This window comes from Desmodus rotundus, chromosome 7 (assembly GCF_022682495.2).
Source record: "Desmodus rotundus isolate HL8 chromosome 7, HLdesRot8A.1, whole genome shotgun sequence".
Lineage (NCBI taxonomy): Eukaryota > Metazoa > Chordata > Mammalia > Chiroptera > Phyllostomidae > Desmodus > Desmodus rotundus.
In genome coordinates, this window is record NC_071393.1 from 35,176,013 (window position 1) to 35,197,427 (window position 21,415).

The 21,415-nt window shown below is 54.8% G+C and overlaps 1 protein-coding gene across 1 annotated transcript; it reads left to right on the top strand.

Moving 5' to 3' along the window:
* The first annotated feature begins 595 nt into the window (after positions 1-595).
* On the top strand, positions 596-21,254 carry SCAMP2 (secretory carrier membrane protein 2). Its single transcript, XM_024557361.4, has 9 exons — positions 596-778; positions 10,579-10,647; positions 11,078-11,176; positions 13,046-13,163; positions 13,654-13,782; positions 14,465-14,624; positions 15,991-16,092; positions 19,193-19,310; positions 19,520-21,254. The coding sequence occupies exons 1-9, from the start codon at positions 722-724 to the stop codon at positions 19,652-19,654; spliced, it is 987 nt and encodes a 328-aa protein (XP_024413129.1). The 5' UTR covers positions 596-721; the 3' UTR covers positions 19,655-21,254.
* The last annotated feature ends 161 nt before the right edge of the window (positions 21,255-21,415 follow it).

Genomic DNA, 21,415 nt, shown 5'->3' on the forward strand with positions numbered 1-21,415 from the left:
CTGGGGACAGCGGCACGGTTGGTCTTCAGTGGAGAACGCCCCTGCTCCGCCCCGACCACTAGAACACTCCCGCCCCCTGCCTGTACCAGTGGTGCTCCCCTTTAGGAAAAAAAGGGCTTAACTTCCCGGCCTCTCTGGGGAGTTCACTGGGAAAGTTTTCTTTGGGGAACGTCCAACACAAGTTTGGACGATGTCAGACCAAGAGGCAGTGGGCCCGGATCCAACTCTGCCTCTGACTTCCTACCAGGGGTGTCCAACCTTTCGGCGTCTCTGGGCCACACTGGAAGAAGAGTTGTCTTGGGCCACACATAAAATACATTGCGACGAGTAATCAAAAAAAAAAAAATCTCATCATGTTTTAGGTAAATCCATGCTTTTGTATTGGGCCGCATTCACAGCCACCCTGGGCTGCACGCAGGCGTAAAGCCACAGGATGGACGCCCTTGTCCAGTCTACCCGCGCCGCCCGGACCACCGGAAGCACAGGTAGGAGGAAGGAGCTCGTGAAATAGGAGAACGCGGGGAGGATCCATAGAGTGGCGGTGAGGGGGGCGTGGCGGACTTCTGTGACGCACGGGATCAAACCTCTTGGGAAAGGCTCGGCGCCTGCGCCAGAACGGCGGCTCGCTCCCGGAAGTGGAGGGTCTACCCGGACGGCCGCTGGGTCTCTGTGCCCGGAGGCAGAAGCGCTCGCGGAGCTCGCCAGTCGGCCCCCGATCGCGATGTCGGCCTTCGAAACCAACCCCTTCGCGGACCCAATGGACGTAAACCCCTTCCAGGTAGAGCTTTCAACTCACGGCTCTGTCTAGTGCCAAAGGCCTCCACCCGGGCCTCTTTCGCTGGACCCGGGAGACGTGGCGTAGGAGGGACGGGCCGACTGCCCAATGGGAGGGCTGGCTCTGAGAGCTGGCCTATCATAGTGACTTGGGGGGCGGGACTGGCAGCAGGTGGACCGAAGGGGCTTGGCGCTGTAGCCTGGAAAGAGATGGGACCCTCTAGCTCGGCAGACTAATCCACTCTGACCGGGTATTGCTGGGGAAGGGAACTGGAGCCGTCTGGAGATTCCCCCAGCGTCAGGAAGAGACGTGACTTCACCCGAGGGAGAAGTGCGGCTACAGCTATCCTGCAGTCTTGGCTTGAGGCGCGTTAGGAAGGGGGTGACAGCAGTAGAGCGGGATGGAGAAATGTGGAAATCTCAAGACAACCCATTTCTCCCTCCCCAGCAACCAAACTAGCGTATAAGGCATAGGAGGGCCCCTGGGATCTGTCGGGAAGGGAAGGCTGGGGAGTGGAATATGGCTTTGATAAGAATTCCACACTTTGGCCGCGGGGCTACTTTGGACTAGGTTGACCTGATAGGAGGGCCCAGGTTAGGGAGGGCGACGTGAAGGGGGCTCTGAGGGTCTTGAAACGGAAGGAACGTTAGCCTGATGGACCTGTACGCCGTGGCACAGTAGTTGAGACCTGCAGACCTACAAGCTGGCTTCACCTTTTGAACAAGTGATCAAGGAAGAAAGAGTTTTCCTGCTTAAAGCCACAACCTTTCTGCCTTTGAGCTGAGGGAGGGCACAGGGGTATTGTTTTTCTGTGATGAACGACTGGGACTCCTGTTAGTGCCCCAGCTCCTCTGCCTCTTGTTTCATGTGTGCTCAAAATCAGCTTGTGCCAACTTGGGATTTGTGGGCCCCCGGGTCTCTGCTGTCAGGAGGTCACCAACTCATCCTGCTTGGACTTCGGTCATTGGCAGCTTCAAATTTCCTGCACGTGGAGGGATGTCCTTGGAGGGGTCCTTTCCTGCAACTCACAGCATGAGTTTTCCCACCTTGAATCTCCTCAAGGATCAAAGCCAAGGCTAATGAAACTAGAACAGAATTACTGTATGTTGTCAGGAGAGTGAAAATTTTATGCTTCTTCTTGGTCTCAAGGCAAATTTTGGTAGCTCGTTCTTTGTAACATCAGGGAATTCTTGTAGCTTAATGCTCCTCAACAGGACCTTTGCAGGGACCCTTTTTAAAAAAATGTAATTCAAGTTGGTCCGAAGGTTGTGGGTTATTGTTAAGCTGATTAAAAAATGTAATTCAGTTGTCTCTATTAGTTGAATAAAGAGAGAATATTTGCATTTCAACTGCCATTGTCTTCTGGTAACTGTTTCTCTGTATAATAGTGGAGTTTGAGTTTTAGTAAGGATCTGGTAGCCTTTTGGTGTGTGTGCCGTGTAATCATTTGCTTTTCTTTTTCCTGTCAGAATCAGGAATAGAATGTCTGCTGCTATCTGACAGAAGTGGTTAGCTGTCCAAAGATGCAGAGAACTTGTCCCCAATGCTGGCCGTGGGCAAGATAGTTGGCCTGAGTTCAGCTCTGTATTAACAGTAGTTTGAACGTCTTACACTACATCTGCAGCCCCAGAAATGATTGTGCAAACTGTGGTAGGAATGACTTCTGCATTCAAGCAAGACAGCCTGTCCATCAGGCAATCCCAGGATGTGACAGAGCAGGAAGCAGCTGTGGGCCTGCAAAGGGCAACATCTGGTGGGGGATCCTGTGTGGGAAGAAGAGAGCTGGCTGGCTGCAACTCTTTCATCTTTCATGGGCTTTCCATCTTGGCACACAGTTTGCGGAGAGAAGGAGCTTTGGAAGTTAGGCCCCTGAGTTCCCCTCCCTTGTGCTGGTAGTGTCAGGGTCTGACTGCTGGGGCTGGAACGTTGGGAGGGTGCTTGCAGCCTTAGGGCGACTGGGTGTGAGCCCGGCTTCATTTACCCAGGGTGTTGGCACAGAGCTCGGGAGGGAGGTGATAGGCTCCGAAACTGTCGCACTTAGCCAGCCTGCAGAACGTCCTTTTTTCCATCACTCAGTGGCGGGTTATGAAAGTAAACTCAGTGTTCAGAGTCCGAGGTGGACTGTTGGAGCTGGGAACACCCTCAGAAGTGTGTTCTAACCCCCTTCAGTTCAGAATGAGAAAACTGAGCCCAGCGAGGGTGGAACATGCCAGAGTCACTGGCTGATCTGCAGCAGGAAGGGGCCCAAACCCCAGGTCTCAGTCCCAGAGCAGCACTGCTTACAAGATTTTTGGAGCTCTGCCTTGGGGTTATTTAGTTACTTAGGCTAGCTAAGGAAACGATGTTACATCATCACTACTGCCCCCATTCTTAAAATGAGAGTACTGGTGGGGTGAAAGTAACAAATTAGTATTAGCTAAGCTATTTTCTCACCAGTGTAGGGGGTTGGAATAATACAAGTGATACTGTTTTTCAAGACAGTACTTTAAAGCGGTGTGTTCTGAATAATACCAGTCCTTACAGGTGCTCAGCGTTCTGTGGTCAAATAAGTTTGGGAATCACTACTTATTCCCTTTTTCTCGAAGATTGGTAAGGCTTGTTAACTTCTTAAAGGCTCTGAGAAGTCCTGCAGTAAAGACATTAACTCAACTTTATTTGACCCAGCATTTCTCAGACTTATTAAACCATGGAATCCTTTTTCTGCTGACTTTAGTAATATCCCATGAAACTCCCAGTATGCCTGTAAGTTGACTTCCTTGCCCACTCCCCACGCCCAGCCGTGCCCCACACGGTGGGTGTGGGCTTTTGCGACCCCTTCCTTGCATATAGTTATAACTGGGATTATGAGAAAACTTCCTGCAGAGTAAGAGCTGTGCAAGGAAAGTTGCCACAAGAGTGCCACCGCGGCAGTTTGATCAAACTTGGAGGAGGAAGCAGGAAACTGCAAGCCAAGTGGTGCCATTTCACAACCGAGGCTGGCACTCCCTAATTCCTCTATTAATGATGGTGCGTCTGCCCCGTCCCCTCTGGGATTGCCGGTCCTGCTTCGGACTGATTCCAGGGTCTGCTCCTAAAAGTTTCTCAGTCTCCTTGGGTGGTGAGGAGGTAGAGTGCTGACAAGGTAGGCATTGTGGTGTCCATTTGGTTTTTCAGCAGTCCACTACCAAGCAGGTCACTCAGGCAAACAAATACCAGTGTGGCTTTCCTCCTCCACACTTCTGTCCATTCAGCCCTGCGGCCAGCACTGATTTCAAGGAGAGTAATGGACCGGCTGGTGACGCCGAACAGAGAAAGCCTTTCAGGGGTGTCCAGCCTTTTAGGCGTCCCTCGGCCACACGGGAAGAAGGAGAGTTGTCTTGGGCCACACATTAAATACACAAACACTAACAAAAAGTGATGAGCAAAAGAAAAGGTTTTAAGTAAATTTACAATTTTGTGTTGGGCTGCACTCACAGCCACCCTGGGCCACAGGCAGCCCACAGGGTTGGACACCGGAACTAAGGTCTTCGTGAGTTCCAAATCACGCTAAATCACCTTCACATGTTGCCTGCTTGCAGTTAAGAGATAATCTCAGTGCTGTGGCTGCTTTCCAAAGATTTAAAGCACGTCTCTCTCACGGGAAGAGAAAGCAGTGGTAGACCTCGCTTTGGGTGTGAACGGAGTCAGGTGCGTGCCCAGCACAGACCCTGGTGGCTCTGCCACTTCCCAGAGAAGCGGGGCTCCCGCTTCACTCTGATTGGGAATTCTCAGGACTGCCAGGCGGACCTGGTTGAACTCTCCTGTGGAGCAGGGGCCTTGTCTCAAGAAATTTGTCTCGTGTATTTATGGGTGTTCTGGAGTTCTGTCCTTCAGCAGTTTCTTCCACTTACCAGGTTTTAGGATTGCGTTCACATAACAGTGGGCCCAGATCTCGCACACTCGCCCTCCCCCTTCTTCTGAGTTCGCCTCTCACCTGGATGTAGCCAACCATGCCAGCCAGATGTGCTCCTTACGCCTCTCCAGGCTGAGCCAGTGTCTTCTCAGGTCTCTGCCCTGCCCCCCCCCCCCAGAACGCTGTTCCTCTTGTTCCACGATCACTATCACTTCCCGTGCTCACTGGTGGCCCTGCTCCCCAGTTCCCCAAGCTGGCAGCTCAGCCCCTTCCTTTCCTCTCCCTGCCACACCTCCCCTTTCCCCGTAGTATTGCCATTCCCCTACGAACCCAGAGAGTGGTCGAGCCTGTGGCATCTACCTGAAAAGGGTCTTTGGAGTCCATCCCCTCTTCTCTGTCCCCAGCTGCCCCACCCAAGTTCAGTCCTCGCCATCACCCACTGAACTGTTGCATCCCAGCCAGTCTTCACCGCATCCTTCTCCCCTGGCGTTGCATTTTCCCCTCTGCTGGCGGGCACGATCGCAGCAACTGTCCCCGCTCACAATCTCTACTTGTCCTCCATTGCCCATGGGGTGAAGTGTACACCGCACTCTGGCCCTACCCCTCCTCACGTTGGTTTCCTGGTACTCCTGGCTACTCCATGTACGGGCTCTGCTCCATGGCCCGCAGGACCTTCTGCTGTTCCCTGAACACACACAAGCTGTTTTTAAAGTTGCGGAGTCTTCGCAAGTGCTAGTTTTGCCTTCCCCTTTAGTGCCTGCTAAATTTCTTTCATCTCTGAAGATCCAGCTGAGATGCCACCTCAGTAAAGCCCTTCTTGACTCTCCCAGTAGCTGAGGCCCTCTGTCCTCTGTGAGCCCCTTGCGTCTTCCTTGCCTGGTAAACGCTGTCCACGTGCTGTCTGTGTGTGCCTTGGCTTCCCGGGGGCGGGAACCAGTGCTTTCCCTTGGTGCCCGGTGCTCCGTGTGGAATGGTTTGCCCCGGAGTCACCAGATGGAGGTGGGAGGCAGGGGTACGCGGCTCCGCGTGAGAACGCACTGTGTTGAGAGGGGTGCTGCGTCAGGTCACGGGGGCCTCGAGGCCAGCCCGATGCTCAGACTTGCTGGCTGGGTGATCGAGTGTGGCTGCTGTGGCGTTTGCTGCGGCCTCCCTCCTTGCCCTTCTGACTCATTCGGTGGGGACTCAGGCTCTTTCTAAAAATATGTGTTTTAAAGTAAAAATCGTAATCATGTTATAGAAAATTTGGAGAACAAAATAAATACTCCATATTTCTACCAGTCTTTTGCAACTGTTGTTATTTTGATATGCTTTCCTGCCCGGTCTCTTTTCACAAGTACTTGGAATGAAGTGTATTTGTGTAACCGAGCCTTTTCTGTATCGCTGCCCTACGTTCCTGCCTGTGCTTTTCAGTGGCCACCGTTGAGGCCATTGAGGGAGCGTGCACCAGCATACGGGTGCTTACGGTCACTGGGTATTTCGGTTGCTTTATGCCTTTTTCTCCGCCTGTAGATACTGGTGCAACAAATTTCTGCAGATACAGATTTTTATGTGTTTTTTGCCACGTTTCCTTAGGATGGATTCTTAGGTTCTGAGTCAAGGGAGGACCACGGTTAACTGTGGGAACCTTGGGACCCAGCCAGCCTGTTTGGGGATGATTGTTCTTTCATGTTCCGTGACACACACTCAGCCTCCAAAGCAAATAGGACTTCAGCGAGCTGCTAATGTATTGGGGACTCCATGTCTCCCAGAGAGAATGGCCTAGTTTTTTTTAGCACACGAGGTATTTATTTCATGTGTATTTGCAGCCAGAATAAACCCCACACTGGGAGTCTGGGTGGAGCGTAGGATGGGAAAGCGAGGAAAAGTCCTAGAGAGCGAGCGCTCAGCAGGGCCTGTGAGCCGCATAGAGAGACATCGCCGCACTGGTGAAAGGAAAGCCGGCTTTTGCAAGGGTTCTTCCCGGCAGAGCTCGTGCCTGACTGCCCCTTTCCTCGTGGGTCCCTCACAGCCCGGTGATGTGGAAGTGTCCCCTGCCCCGCAGCTGTGGTGGGACTTAGGCCTTTGCTCACCTCCCCTCCTCTTGGAGCCCTGCCTGGGCCTTGCTTCTCCTCCCTCCTCGTTGGCTCCCCCGGTTCTTGTGCATGTGTGGCAGCTGCCACACTGGGCTCGAGAAGGGCAGGGGCTGTTGTCTCGTTTGCCTTGGTGTGGCCCTCACACTACACCGTTCGTGACTGTTGACTGAATGAAAGAAACTGAGTTCAGGAGCGTTTTATTTATCACGAATTCAGTGAAAGGCATTAGCCAGTCTGGCGCCTTTGACACTGAGGGGGTTTTAGGTTCCTTCTTTGTAGGTGAAACTCAGCTCTTGGGATCCTTGTGAATAACTGCTTGACCCGCATGAATTAGCTGACACGCGGTGAGTGGGAAGGAAGGCCGCAGCTGTTGACTGCTTATCTGTGACTCACAGTAGAAGCCGAGACCTCATTCAGGCCCGTCAGTGTGGTCCCCAGTCGCAAGACCCTCTGATGGGTCCTACTAAGGGGGTTCCCTAAGAAGGACTTCTCTGAGGCCCAGGAATAGAGAAACGATCAGAAGCAGTCGTCCCAGTCACTCCGGGTGCCCCCATCAGTGCCCTTCCAGAGTAGGGCTCATTTATTCAACCAAACATTAAGGGAGCACTCCATTCGGCTTTCGGGGGGCGCTGCTGAGCAGGGTGGACCTGGGCCTTTCCCTCTCAGCTTTACCACACTCGTCTTTGGAGGCACGCAGACTTAGATTCAGAGTTGGGTTCAGCCCCTACTCCTGAGAACCTAGATGAGCTGCTTCCCCAGCCCCGCCACACACTACGAACACCCCTCCCTCACAGGGTGGTGGTGAGGTGCGGTGAGGTGGGGGGCAGGGCGTAGCTTTTCTTCCCCAGGGCCCCTTGGCCGAGCCACAGGTCGCAGAAACTGGTCAGAGCAACCGTTTTCTCTGCTCGCTCACGGGTGGAGTCCAAGCAGGATGGTTCCGCTCCATCTGCACGGGAGCGAAGTCAAGTCACTGCACACAGTGGCGCCTCAGGGTGCGGCCTCTATTTTCTCCAAGAACCAGGTTGAAAAGGCTGGTAGAACCTTCTTTTCGGGTGGCTGGACACAGTGGCCAGTTCTGGGGTGACCACAACCCCACAGTAGCATCCTGGGGTGGTGAGCCTGGGATATAGCAGCCGCTCAGTGTCAGCTCCCTCCCTCAGTCCCTCCTCCCCCCACCTCTACCCCCAGGCTTCAGCTTCTCTTGTAGCCACTCACATCTTTCAGAGGAGCCCAGGCCTACTCAGATGAGAAGTATCCCTGGCTTCCAGAGTGTTGCAGGCTCCTCTTCCCAAGCAGGGTGCTTCTGGGCCCTGAGGCCCTGAGGCTGCCGCTGTGGTGCAGGTGCCTTCCTCTCTAAGCCCTAGCGTTTGGGCAGTGCCTCCTAGAGAGAGCAGAGGCCCTACAGCATGCAGCATTCATTCTCAGACATTACCTGAGCTTCCGCCCCGCGCAGGCCCTTCCCCGAGGACTCGGAGGCCAGAGTGTGAACGAGACACCTGGCTGCAGAGTTTACAGCCTCTAGTGGAGACAGGGTTGTTTATGGTGAGCCTGGTGTCTTTAAGATTCTAGAAGAAGGAAGCGGGATCGGTGTGGATAGTGCAGTCAGCCCCAGCCCTCCAGAACCCTCCTCTGGTGAACGTGTACCTCTGACACTGGTGCATGCCGGTACCCGAAACTGCAACCAGAGCCGCCCCTCCGTCCTCTGTCCTGCAGTGAGTCAGGCTTGAGTAACCAGTTCCTTGGATGGTGGATCTGATTTCAGTGACTCAGCTCCCTCGCTCCCTCAGCTGGTGGCTTAGTGTCCGCTGACCCTGAAACGGGAGCAGATCCTGAGCCCCGAATCGTTCTTGCAGGAGTGGGCGCACTAATTCTGAGAGACATCTGGTAGTCATTCAGCCAAAAAAATAACCTCAAGGCCAGTTTCTCCAGCTCCATGTGGCCTCCTGAACCTCAACTTGCCACTTCACCCAAGCTGTAGGAGCCACCAGGCAGGGATGGTGTCCAACAAAGAGGACGGGGCCACCTTGAGTCTCAGCAGAGGATTCCAGTGGGAGTGCAAGAGTGAGGCCCAACCAGAGACAAGAGCTGTGTGCCCGGCTCTGGGTTAGTTTCTGGGGAGCTTGGACAGGGTGTTGCCCTCGACGAACCAGTGGCTCAGGTGGAAAGAGGAGAGCTGTTATGTGTGAGCAGGTTAGAAAGCACCTTCAGTGTGACCCTGAGCTCTGTAAATGTCTAGAATACGGAGCCGGCTCCCATCCTGAGACCTAGGACAAGCACTGTACCATGGTGAGAGTCCACTTCCATGTAGAAAAATTGGGGGGTTCCCTGGGGGGTCTATTTAATGTTAACATTGTGTTTAAAAATCCAACCTGTGGAGGCTTCCTGGTGGAGGCGAGGCTGGGCCAGAAGGACAGGAGCATGTGGATGTATAGTGACGGATAGTGATGTGCGGAGACAGGGAAGCCTAGGGGAGGCCTGTATCCGGGGCCTTGGCAGAATCCAGTGGCAGTCTTCTTACCCCTCACAGCTGCTGCACTCAGAGCGGAGGCGTTGCTGCTGAGCTGGACCCGAGCCTCTACCTGTGTGCATGGGGGCGGGGGGGGGGGGGGGTGTGTGAGGAGGAGCTCTGCTTGGTAAGGGGCAGGATGCAGACAGACTGGCCTCAGGCCAGCGTGGAGGCTGCTTGGGTGGAGGAGGAGGCAGGGAGCCCTGTGCAGGCTCTAGGCCACAAGGGCTGGCTTCAGCAGAGATCAGACGGGAAAAGGAAGATTAAAAACTTAGGACAAGCTGTATTCTGAGGACGTTTTTGTATTTCTTTTAAGGGATGTAGAAAAAAAGCCCCGATCCGTGTGGCTCAGTTGGTTGGACGTTGTCCTGCAGAGTGAAAGGTTGCTGGGCACATGCTTGGGCTGCAGGTTTGATCCCTGCTCGGAGTGTGTATGAGAAGCAACTGATTGGTGTTTCTCCCCCTTTCAAACCCTCCCTTCCCCTCTCTAAAAATAAATATTTTTTAAAAAAGAATCTAGGGGGAAAAAAACAACCAAAAACATTGTCCTGGCTTTTTATCTGAGTCCTTTATATTTTTTTATTCCTAGTAAGTGTCCCTGATTTCATCAAATTAGTGCTGGCACTCAGTAGCATGTTTTTGTCCTACAAGCTTTCATAGAGGTTGTAGAACAAAAGCTGTCTGTTAAAAAAAAAATAACAGGAGTAAAATAATAAATATCAAAACCAAACAGTACAGAGCCCTGGCCAGCGTGGCTCGGTCAAGTTGCAATGTCATCCAGAAACCGAAAGGTCGCAGGTTCGATTCCTAGGTTGTGGGTTTGATCCCTGGCTGGGACGTGTGTGGGGGGTAACTGATCCAGGTTTCTCTCCCTTCCCTTCTCTCTCAAAGCCAATAAGCATGTCCTTGGTGGAGGATTTAAAAAAAAAGAAAAGAAAAACAGTACAGAAAGGCCATAAAGTGAAAAGTCTCCACCCATTCACCACCACCCTGGCCAAAAACCCCCAGTCCCTGGAGTTAAATACTGTGAGCCCTTACGGATCTGTACAGGTACCGACTGACAAGAGCACACGTGTGTCCGTTCCCCGGCCTGAAAGTATAGCACTCGCTCTGCATCTCCAGGAAGTGATTGGGCTGAACCCCTCCTTCCCCAGGAAAGCGAAGGATTGCAGCTCTGGGTGGCCGGTGCTGGGCGTAGGAGCCTTCAGAAGAGGCTCTTCAGGAAGGGCCGCCAGCAGCTTCACTTCAGCCAGGCGTCCCGGGATTGCCTGCTGGCCCTGGGATGGTGCTGGCCCTCCCTTACCGAGGTTCTCTCTTGTCCTCAGCATCTAATGGCTCTTTTTCGCCTTCTCAGGATCCCTCGGTGACCCAGCTGACCAATGCCTCACAAGGTGGCCTGGCTGAATTCAACCCCTTCTCAGAGGTTGGTGAGCACGTCTTCTTTCTGAGTGCCCAGGTCCTCTGGCTGGTGCCCGGGGCTCTGGAGCAAGGACCTTAGCAAGACACAGTTCTCGAGAAGCTGCGGTTCTCAAAAGGATAGTCTTAACGTGGACGGGTGGCTGGGGGTGAGAGGAGGTGGCCACCAAATCTCCGCTTGGGGCCCATGGTCTGGGCTCCTCCCTGAAGAGGGCAGGGCAGGTGCCAGGAGCCCTGGGTCCAGAAAGGCCAGGAGTGCTGGGTCAGGCACCACAGTGCCCGGGGCCTGAGGCTTGTTGGCCGGGAAGCTGCGCAGGGAGGCCCAAAGGGGGCACTCCTCACAGGGAGGGGCACATCGCCGCCCCTGCGGTGGGTTTGTTCCCCCGTGGCGACCGGCGGAGCACCCCCCTCCTCACTCCTCCGACTCTCACACGCAGACAAACACAGCAACGACGGTGCCCGTCTCCCAGCTCACGGGGCCCTCGCAGCCGGCAGTCCTCCAGCCCTCCGTGGAGCCAGCCCAGCCAACCCCCCAGGTACTGTTGACAAAGGTCCCCTCCGCCTCCTCTCCTTGCCGGAGAGGGAAGCACCTCACCCAGCTGAGTCTTGAGATGGAGGGGTGGACAAAGGGCCTTATTCCCTGGCTTCCCTTCAAGGGCCCTCAAGATAATCTCTTTGGAGTTCGTCCTTGCATGTGGAGGGTCTGCTCACCTATACCCTCACTCCCCACCCCACACCCGACTGCCAGCACCAAAAATAAGCCCCACCCATCAGGCTGGGCTCCCGGGTGTCTTCAGATGAGAGCATTGCCGTCATACCATTCCAGAGCTTCCTGGGGCCTTTGCTTGGTTCTCTGTTACTCAGGGCCCGGAATCTACCCTTTTTTTCTAACCTCATGTGTTCCTGCCTTTGTCCCTTTACCAAATACTGTGAATCTTGTCCGCGTGGTGCCCAACTCCCCACCCCGTTGCCTCACTGTTCTCCCCCATGCTCCCCGCTGCCGCTGGCGAGCGTGACCCACAGTGGAGTTGTATGTTGCAGCTCCTGCTTAGACAGGCCAGCAAGTTCCTGCCTACCAGATTCCTGGCAGGGAGCGAGCTCTCAGAGAGGCAGATGCTGCTAGGAGGAGATAGTATTCTCAGAGACAGCCACATACGAAAACTTCCAAAGGTAGGCCAAGCATAGGTGAGCGTGAGTGAGGGCCAGGTGCCTGGGCCCTGCCCAGGCTGAGCTTTGGACTTTAGTGGTCTCGGCTGCTCCCGTCAGCTGGACAGACTTCCCCCAGAAGTGCTGCCCCTATGCGGGACCCTGGAACCTTGGGACTCTGGGCCCCACACACGGCCCTAGAATCCTGTGAGGCAGAGGGAATGTTCTCGTTCAGCTAGGTGGTGTCATTCCCAGTCCCGCTCAGTTGGAGTCAGAGGCTTGGAGGAATAGGCTGAGACCTTCACCGTGGTCAGTTCTGGCCCTGCTTCTACCCCTAGTGCCTGAAATTCACCCCGAAGGCAGCCTTAGCTCTTGGAGAACTCGTGTTTGGGGAGAGAGAGAACACACACGTGTATGCACACGTGTGCCTGGCTCGTCGTCCTGCGAGCTAAGCAGTGGGGATTTGCTCCCTGAAAGGGACTGTAGCCTTCCGGAGGGGCTGGGCCCCCCAGCTGTAGCACTGGCCAGGGCAGGACGTTGGCTGGCACTCTGGGCCCAGCTCTGCTCAGCCTCACATAGAGTCCCCTAGCTGCCTCACCCGGAGGCCCTACTCCGTCTGCAGAGGGGCCAAAGCTTAGACTCTGCTTGCCATGAAAGCCAGGCAGAGCAGGGCCGGCAGTAAGGGGCTGTCCTAGGATATAGCCAGTTACAGTTCAGGTGGACCTCAGGTGAGGAGCAGGAGAGGTGCTTGACTATACATCCCTCAGGCTCCAGGTGCACCCTGCGTGGCCTCAGGTGCCTCCCCTCCCCACTTACTCTAGCAGGTTTGTGCCATCCCCCTTCACACACACCCCTCTAGGCTCTTCAGTCGAGGCTTGGGTCTCTGGGTTTCTGGCTACAGGACAGTCTCTTGTGAGGCCTTTTGCCCTTTGGTGACACCCCAAAGGTCCGTATAACTGAACTTGGCTGGACTACAGTATGGGGGATGGTTCTCCTATCTCAAGCTTCGGAATGAAGGGGACAGGAGAGCCCTGGTGATGGGGAAGGGGCCAGAGGTGTTGTAAGGGCAGCAGGGGACAGGTCACCTTTCCCTCTCTGTGATGGTCTCAGGTACCCAAGACACTGGGGGTGGGTACTGCCTCTGGGACGCCTAGCTGGCTCTCCCTGCATGGGGCACAGGCCCTGTGACTTCCTGTCAGACCAGCACCGTCTCTCTGTCTCTCCTGTTCACTGCCGCCCACTTCCCCTTTTCGTTCCAGGCTGCGGCCTCTGCGGTCCAGGCAAGCCTGCTGCGGCAGCAGGAAGAACTAGACAGGAAAGCAGCTGAACTGGAACGCAAGGAGCGGGAGCTGCAGAACTCTGTGGCCAACTTACATGGTACAGGAGGCCACTTAGGGCCCTGGGGTACTGGCCTGGCACGGGAGGGTTCCCCCAGCCTGCTCATCCCGGGGCAGCCTCAGGTCTTTGCCGAGCTCCTGACCATCTCAGAACGGCGCTGGCCCTGGGGAGGGCAGTACAGTGGGAGCCAGGAGGCCTGTGGTGCAGCCTCGCTGGACATAGACATGTCTGCGTTCCTTTCGGCACCAACATTTTTTGATAGCGCTGGGGCACTGCTCCCACGATCCCTCAGTTATAGACTGTTCAGAAAATAATCACTAAGCTGTTCAGCTCTGTGGTTCCCAGTGCATCTGCAGTCCATTATCTCGGCCTGAGCCTGTTTGTGCTTGTGTCCTGCCATCCTTTCCCCTTCCCACTCTGTACCCATGAAGACCCTGCCTGCTGGTGCCCCTCTGGGAGCCCGGGCCGGCACGCGCACTGCGCTGGGCTGCTGCTGAAGCCAGGCTGGTCCTGCCATCTCTGTTCGCAGTGAGAGAGAACAATTGGCCCCCGCTGCCCTCGTGGTGCCCTGTCAGGCCCTGCTTCTATCAGGACTTCTCCACAGAGATCCCTGCCGACTACCAGCGCATATGCAAGATGCTCTACTACCTTTGGATGTGTGAGTCCAGCTCCTGCTGCTCTGGGCTCTGGGCTAAGAGTGGGCCGAGTCTTGAGAGCCCTGTCTGCGCTCTGGCTGCCCCACCCCCCAAGCCCCACAGCCTTCAGCCTTCAGCCTTCCTCCGTGCTGGTCGGGCTGGGGGGTGGGGGGCAGCGCAGACCCTCTGAAGTCTGCTCCCTGTGCTGGGAACCTCCCCTCAAGGGCTGACCCAGATCATGCACCTAGGAGGGTGGGATGAGCTGGAGGCTTCAGAGTTCCCGTGGAGCTCATTGCACTAAAAGGTGTTCCTTAGGTGAAGGCCTCCCAGGAGTAAGGGTGAAAGACTCCCTGTTGCTCCCCTGTGGGCCCTCAGGGGCCAGGGAACAGAGTTGCTTAGAGAGAGACCCCATTCCCCAAGGGTCAGGTCTTGGGTCTGCACCCCTTCCACCACCACGCCTCAGATATCAGATATCAGATACCCCTCAGGCCGTGTTATCACCTCTTAGGAGCTTGGTTTGGCCCCTGATTGTGAAGTCCCAGAGGAGCAAGGTGGGACCCGGCCTGTGTGTAGATCGAGGTCCTCGACTCTTGCTGCAGCTGCCCTGACAGCACGGACCTCATCTCCTCTCCAGGGGGTGGTTGGCCGTGTCCAGGAGCCCTTCGGCCACTTTGGCCCCAGCCCATGTCTGTCTCCCCCCCACAGTGCACTCATTGACGCTGTTTCTGAACCTGCTTGCCTGCCTGGCCTGGTTCTTAGTCGACAGCAGCAAGGGAGTGGACTTCGGCCTCTCGATCCTGTGGTTTGTGATCTTCACCCCCTGTGCCTTCCTTTGCTGGTACCGACCCATCTATAAGGCCTTCAGGTGAGTGGGGCTGGGGCGAGGGGGAGTGTATGGCTGGCGTCCCAGGTAGCAGGTCTAGGGCCATGACCCCTGAGGCCCCATTCTGGTCGAAGCAGAATAGAATCGTGGCAAATTCACTTCCCAATCCCACCCACAGTCAGAGCTGGCAGGTATCAGGAGCCATGTTCCTCAGTTGTACCTGGGGAACCGGGGTCTGTCCTGGGCCCTGCCCCTTGACCAGGACAAGAGATCTACAGGGAGCAGGAGCCTTACTTGCCCTTCCACTGCGCCCAGTCTGTTTGGTGCAGGAGGACTTCAGTCACTCCCTGGGAAGAGGGCGGGCACTTCCTTAGCTCCCTTCCAAGGCTCTAGGGCAGCAATTTTCAACCCCTGTGCTGCAAGAATTTTTAAAGCATGCAGTACCTGACTACTTACTTAGTCAGGGGTGCTCACCTCTTTTCCCTTTAGATTGTCAGAAAAGTAACAACAGCCAACACGACAATAACTGGTGTGAATGAGTGAAAATTACACCTATTGTTTTTTGTCAGACTGACAAATAATATATTTTTTGGCATGCCACAGAATTTTAGAATTAGTTTACGTGTGCCGTGAGATGGAAAAGGTTGAGAACCGCCGCTTTAGCTTCTGTGGTAGTCAGACTCTGAGATATGCTCTGAATGGCTTATCTCTGCAGGCTTACTCACGCCCCTCCCCCCGCCTGCCACATAGCTGGGGGCCACTGCTGAGTGCCAGTATTTGACCTGGTGACCTGGAGTAGGTACTGTGGACTTCAATGGATCCTAGGGTTTTGGAATTGTGCCTCAGAGCTGGTGCCCTCAGGGCTTCCCTGGAGGGAGCGGGGCAGTGGCTGAACCTGCCCCACCCCTACTCCTTGGCACTCTGCAGGCGGGACCTGAACCCTTGCCCTCAAGGACATGGAAATGGAGGCACTCAAAACACCAGTTTTGTCTAGTGCTTTCTGCTCCCCAAACACCTTTTCTGCCACTCAGGCCTACAGTTTTATTCTTAAAGGTTTATACCTTTGACTTAGGTTTTCTCGCCTATTATGAAATGCAGATAAGTACTCCCGGAAATGGACTGTTAAGCCCTTTCTACTGTCCTTTGGGTGAGCAACCTCTTCGAGAAAGGGGTCAAGCATTGACCCCTGAAACTGGAATGCAGTGAAAAAGGCAAACCCTTTTTGGTTATGGCGGGGGTATCTCTGGATGTGTCCTTGCAGACAGTGAGCCTGTCCTCTGGTGCCCTGACTGCTCTCCAGTCCTGCCTTCTGGCTGCTAGCGAGGAGGAGCGTCACGCCAGGCGAAGAATGCTGAGGAATGAGTTCCAGACCCTCACGTGACTCCTGGTTTTCCTCCTCTTTCCACAGATCCGACAACTCTTTCAGCTTCTTCGTGTTCTTCTTTGTATTTTTTTGTCAAATAGGGATCTATGTCATCCAGTTGATCGGCATCCCTAACCTGGGGGACAGGTGAGAGCTGGGGCAGTACGAGGGAACTAGGCTTTGGGAGCTTGGCTTAGCCTCTCTCGCCCGTTTGCCAGCCCCTGGGAGCCCGACAGGTGGCCCCTCTTCCACCATGGCAGAGAAAGTGGCCAGCTCGGATCTACCTCCACTTCTTCACCAGTAGCCACTCACTGTCTGGCCCTGCTTGTCACTTTCTGGGGTGCTGTGGGTGAACTTGGCCTGAATCCTTAGGCTGCCTGGGCTGTGTCCTGCACTGGATTGTAGACTCTTCATTTTCTTCTGCCGCACCCCCCGGGAAGCTGGTGCTACTTCCACAGGTGCCAGACAAGCCCTTGGGTTTGGGCAGCTGCTGATGGATGCCCTGGTCTTTGCAGCTCCGATCTGTGACTGTCCAGAGGCCCTGTGGCCTCAGGAGATGGGGTCCCAGCCTCTCCTGGATGAGCTCCTCCGGCTGCTCCCTTTGAGCACACAGCTGGCTGAGTTTCCTGCGTGCTGCAGTCCTCCACTCAGAATTAGTCTCGGAAAGAACAGCCGGTGGCTGGTGCTTTCCTTTCTGTCTCAGTGCACAGGGAACGTCACAGAAAGGTCAGGCTGGCACTTGGCTAAGAGCCGGAGCCTGGAAGGCCTGTACTATTTTGGTCCCCTCTCTCCAGTGGAGCTGGCCACTCCAGAGCAGTGGGGAGGGCGCTGACTCACCTCTAACTCAGAGCCGAGTGCACGCCGGCCTCCACCAGCCCTCTTCCTCCTCATCTCGTTGGGTATTATCTGACCTCTTTTCTCGTGAGCGACCCACTTTTGTTACTCATAACCCTGAGTGTGGTCCTGGTGAAAGGCTCTGATTAATAACTGCTCTTTGCTCCCTGGATTTGTGGTTCTGGCTTCACCCCTTGCGGCCCTGCCTCCACCTGCCTGGACGAGCTCTGCGGCCTCTAGTCTCCGACGCCTTTCTCATCTCCCCTTGTGACGCTGTTTCAGATTGTGAACGCACAAAGTAAACATGCTGTTTTCTGTGCCGCTTAGCCATTTTAAAGTGTATGGTTTAGTGGCACTGAGTACATTCTCCGTGTCGTGCAGTCGCCGGTACTGTCTAGTTCCAGGCTTTTTAAAAAAGATTTTACTCACTTATTTCTAGAGAGAGGTAAAGGGAGGGAGAAAGAGAGGGGGAGAAACGTCAATCAGTTGCCTCTCAAGCGCACTCCGACCGGGGACTGCACCCACATCTCAGGCACGTGCCCTGACTCGGAATGGAACTCGAGACCTTTTGCTTTGCAAGGCGATGATGCCCAGCCCACTGAGCCACGCTGGTCAGGGCCAGTTCCAGGACATCTTTATCGCCCCAAACGGAAACCCCATGTTTAGTAAGCAGTCACTCCGTATGCCCTCCTTCCCTGAGCCCCTGGCAGCTGTTCCACTGCTTCCTGTCTCGCCGGATCTGTCTGGCTTCTTTAACTGAGCATGATGTTTTCAAGGTTCGTGTTGTAGCAAGGGTCGGTACTTCATTCCTTTTTTGTGGCTGGATAGTGTTACGTTGTTTGGCTGCACTGCATTGCGTTCATCCACTTGCCGTCGGCAGGGATTTGGGTTGTTTCCACCTTTTTGCCGTTGTGAGTAGTGCTGCCACACACATTCCTGCACAAGTTTTTGAGAACCTTGGGGTTTGCGTCTTGAGTGGCATTGCTGGGTCACATGGTGATTCTACGTGTCATTTATTGAGGAATTGCCGGATTGTTTCCCACAGTGGCCGCCTTACCTTCCCCACAGCGGTGTATGAGAGTCCCAGTTCTCCACACCCTTGCCAACGCTTGTTATTTTCCACCGTTTTCTTTCTCTCTCACAGCCGACCCAGGGGTGGGACAGCTCACTGTGGCTTTTGACCGGCATTTCCTGATGGGCCGTCCTCCTGTGTTTTGGGCCATTTGTGTATCTTATTTGGAGAAATGTCTATTTAAGTCCTTGGCTAATTGGATGGTCTTTTTGTTGTTTAGTTCTTTACGTATTTTGGATACTGGCTTCTTATCACATATGTAATTTATGACTTTCTTCTATTTTGTTTTTTCATTCTTGGTAGTGTCCTTTAATGTCCTAGAGCTTTTCATTTTTCTGTAGATTTTATTTATTTATTTTTATAGAGAGGGGAGGGAGGGAGAAGGAGAGGCAGAGAAACATTGACCGTTCACCTCTCACACGTCCCCAGCTAGAACCTGGCCCACAACCCAGGCGTGTGCCCTGACTGGGAATCAAACCAGCGGCCTTTCGGTTTGCAGTCCAGCACTCAGTCCACTGGGCCCCAGCAGCCAGGGCTAGAGTTTTTCATTTTAACGGAGTCCAGTTTATCTTTTTCTTTTGCTGTGCTTTGGGTATAACATTTAAGAACCATCCACAGTCCAAGGTCATGAAGAGCTACCTCTGTTTTCTTCTAAGAGTTTTATTGTTTATTATTAGGTCATTTATCTGTTTTGAATTAATTTGTGTGTGTGGTTGAGGAAGGGTCGACTTGACTGTTTTGCCTGTGGACGCCCAGTTGTCCCGTCAGCGTCCGTCTAAGAGGCCGTCCTCTCCCCAGTCTGCGTCCTCGGCTCCCTGGGGAAAACCGTTACCGATAGACGTGCGCGCTTGTTTCTGGGCTTCCAATTCTGTTCCATCCATCTGTATATTATATATGTCTGTCCTCGTGCCAGTGCCACACCATAAGTTGATAACTAACTTCGTAGCAAGCTTTTAACTCAGGGAGTGTGAGGATTATCTCCTTTTACAGATGAAGAAGCCAGGGCTCAGGAAGGAGACATGGCTGCCTGGTCCCCAGTGGGAGGGGCTGAGGTTCAGGAAGAATGCAGCGGGTGGGCCAGTAGTTCTGCTTTCGAGAGGGTGGGCCCAGGAGTGAGGAGCCAGGCTTTCCATGTCTCCCCAAACCCCTGCTCCTGCCTGGGAGCAGCAGCTACGTCCCTTCCACACCTCACATGGCCCAGAGACTCCGTGCGGGCTGTGCGGGGCCTGTCGGCCTGGGTGGTGGGCAGCACACGGCAGCCCCTTGGAGAAGAGCCCCTAGCGGGGAGACTCCAGGGCCCGCTCCCACTACACGCTGTCCGGCTTCCTCCTCCCTCGGTAGTGGCTGGATCGCAGCCCTGTCCACGCTGCATCAGCACTTGGCCGTGTCGATCATCATGATGGCGGTGGCTGGCTTCTTCACCCTCTGCGCCGTGCTTGCACTCTTCCTCCTGAAGCGGGTGAGTGGTGGCGCTGGGCCAGCAGCAGGCCCGAGGGAGCGGACACCTCTCTCCCGCTTTCCCCGTGAGGGTGTTCACCCCAGCAGTTGGGCCCCTTGAATCCCCAAAGGTCCAGTGGCTCTCTCCAGGGCTCTGTGGGGGAGGTCAGACGGGCTTGGGTTCCCCCTGGGCCCACAGGGCGGGCCTCTCACCTCGGCGTTCTCCCCCAGGTGCACTCCCTGTACCGCCGGACAGGGGCCAGCTTCCAGCAGGCCCAGGAGGAATTCTCCCAGGGCATCTTCAGCAACAGGACCTTCCGAAGTGCTGCCTCATCTGCTGCCCAGGGAGCCTTCCAGGGGAACTAGTTCTCCTGGCTCTCCTCCCTCTGCCTGCCTTTCCCCCGCTGCCTTCTGAGCTGCACTTCCCATGGGCGCCTTCACCAGCGCTTATGCCCGGCGCAGACCCTGGGAGGGTCTTGCCATGGCTCTTCCTCCTTGCTCATCAGCCAGGCCTCCCTTCCACCTAAGGGGGTGGAGGGACAGGAACTTTTTTACACAAGAGAAAAGAAAAAATCAAAACTGTCTTTTTCTCTCTGGTGGTGGTTCGGTAGGATTCTTGTGTCTCTCTGGAAGCAGTGGGACAGAACTTTTCTTCCCCCTACATGCTCACACGTGTACATGCACACAGGTGCATACACACACGTGCATATATGCACACACAGGATCGCCCGCCAACATGGGCCCACCCCGGCTGGAGTTGCAGTTCTGCCAGGGCCTGAGCAGCCACTCCTCCGCCAGCAGCCTGGCCTGAATCTGAGTCCACAGACCCAGACTGGGGCTTCCACAGTTGCACCTCCCTTCCCACTAGCGTGGGATGGCCTCTCAAGGGCTCCCCTTTATTTTTTATTTTTCTTATTTTTTAAATCCTCACCAGAGGACATGCTTCTTGATTTTAGAGGGGTGTGGGGAAGGGGGAGAAAGGGAAAGAAACATTGATGTGAGAGAGAAACATCAGTTGGTTGCCTCTTGCACGCCCCCCAACCAGGGACTAAACCTGTAACCTGGGCATGTGCCCTGACCGGGAATCGAACCCAAGGCCCCTTTTGTTCTGTGAGATGACACTCGAACCAATTGAGCCACACTGGCCAGGGCCCAAGGGCTCCCCTTAGGTGAACTGTGGTCTGGGCTGATGGGCAGCCCCTAGATCCCTCTGGACAGGTCTCTGGCCTGCTTTCCTCAGCTCTTTCCCTGCCTCGTGTTTGTTACTCAGATTTGTAGGCCTTTTCGCCCCCTGCACTTTCCTGTGTGGGCAGCGTCCTGTGCCATCTGGGGCCCTCCCTGAGCCCTTCCCTCTTTAGACTCATTGAATGTGCATTGGGGTTGGTTGGGATTTGGGGATGGGAGGGACAGAGGGCAACCCCAAGTTGCCCTGCCCAGCCTTTAGCAGTCTTCAAGGGGAGGGGCGTCTGACTGTCCTGGTGTGGGTTGTGTCCCTGTATGTTTTGATTTCCTCTTCCGGGGGACAGCTGTGCTTGGCCTCGGCCTCTGACTGCCCCCACATCAGCAATATCTAGTTCGTGTGACTCTCAGGAAGGGCTGGGGGAATCAGCTCAGACTCGTCCTCTACTGTTCTCCCACACCTGGAGTAGGAGACGTCTAGGTCACCTTCCACTGGTCCTGGGGATGGCCTAGGACGTGTGTCAGTGTGACGGGCACCTGGGAGTCCACAGTTAACACCTGCACCATGTCCTCCAGAGGCTGTAGAAACAGTTTGTGGACTGGGGTCTTCTCAAAAAGCTGGCCAACCTGGAGGCTGCCCGCCCACTCCACTCCAGAGCCACTGAATGATAACTTAATGACAGTGACCAAGGTTTTGTAAATTCCTTTCTAGTATTTTTTCCTCCATGTACAAATGTATATGTTGTGTTTCAATTTTGTGCTTAAATAAAAAGACATTTTCAGACGACACTGGTTCTGCCGTCTGCTGGATTTGGGAGCGTGAGGGTGCCCTCCGGGGAGTAGGGGTAGAGGCCCTCTGCACGTGTGAGGGGTCAGCGAGGATGCTGGTCGCTGGCTGGTCTGTGACAGACAGGCCAGTCCCCTCAGCCCTGGAGGCGAGCCCTGCCG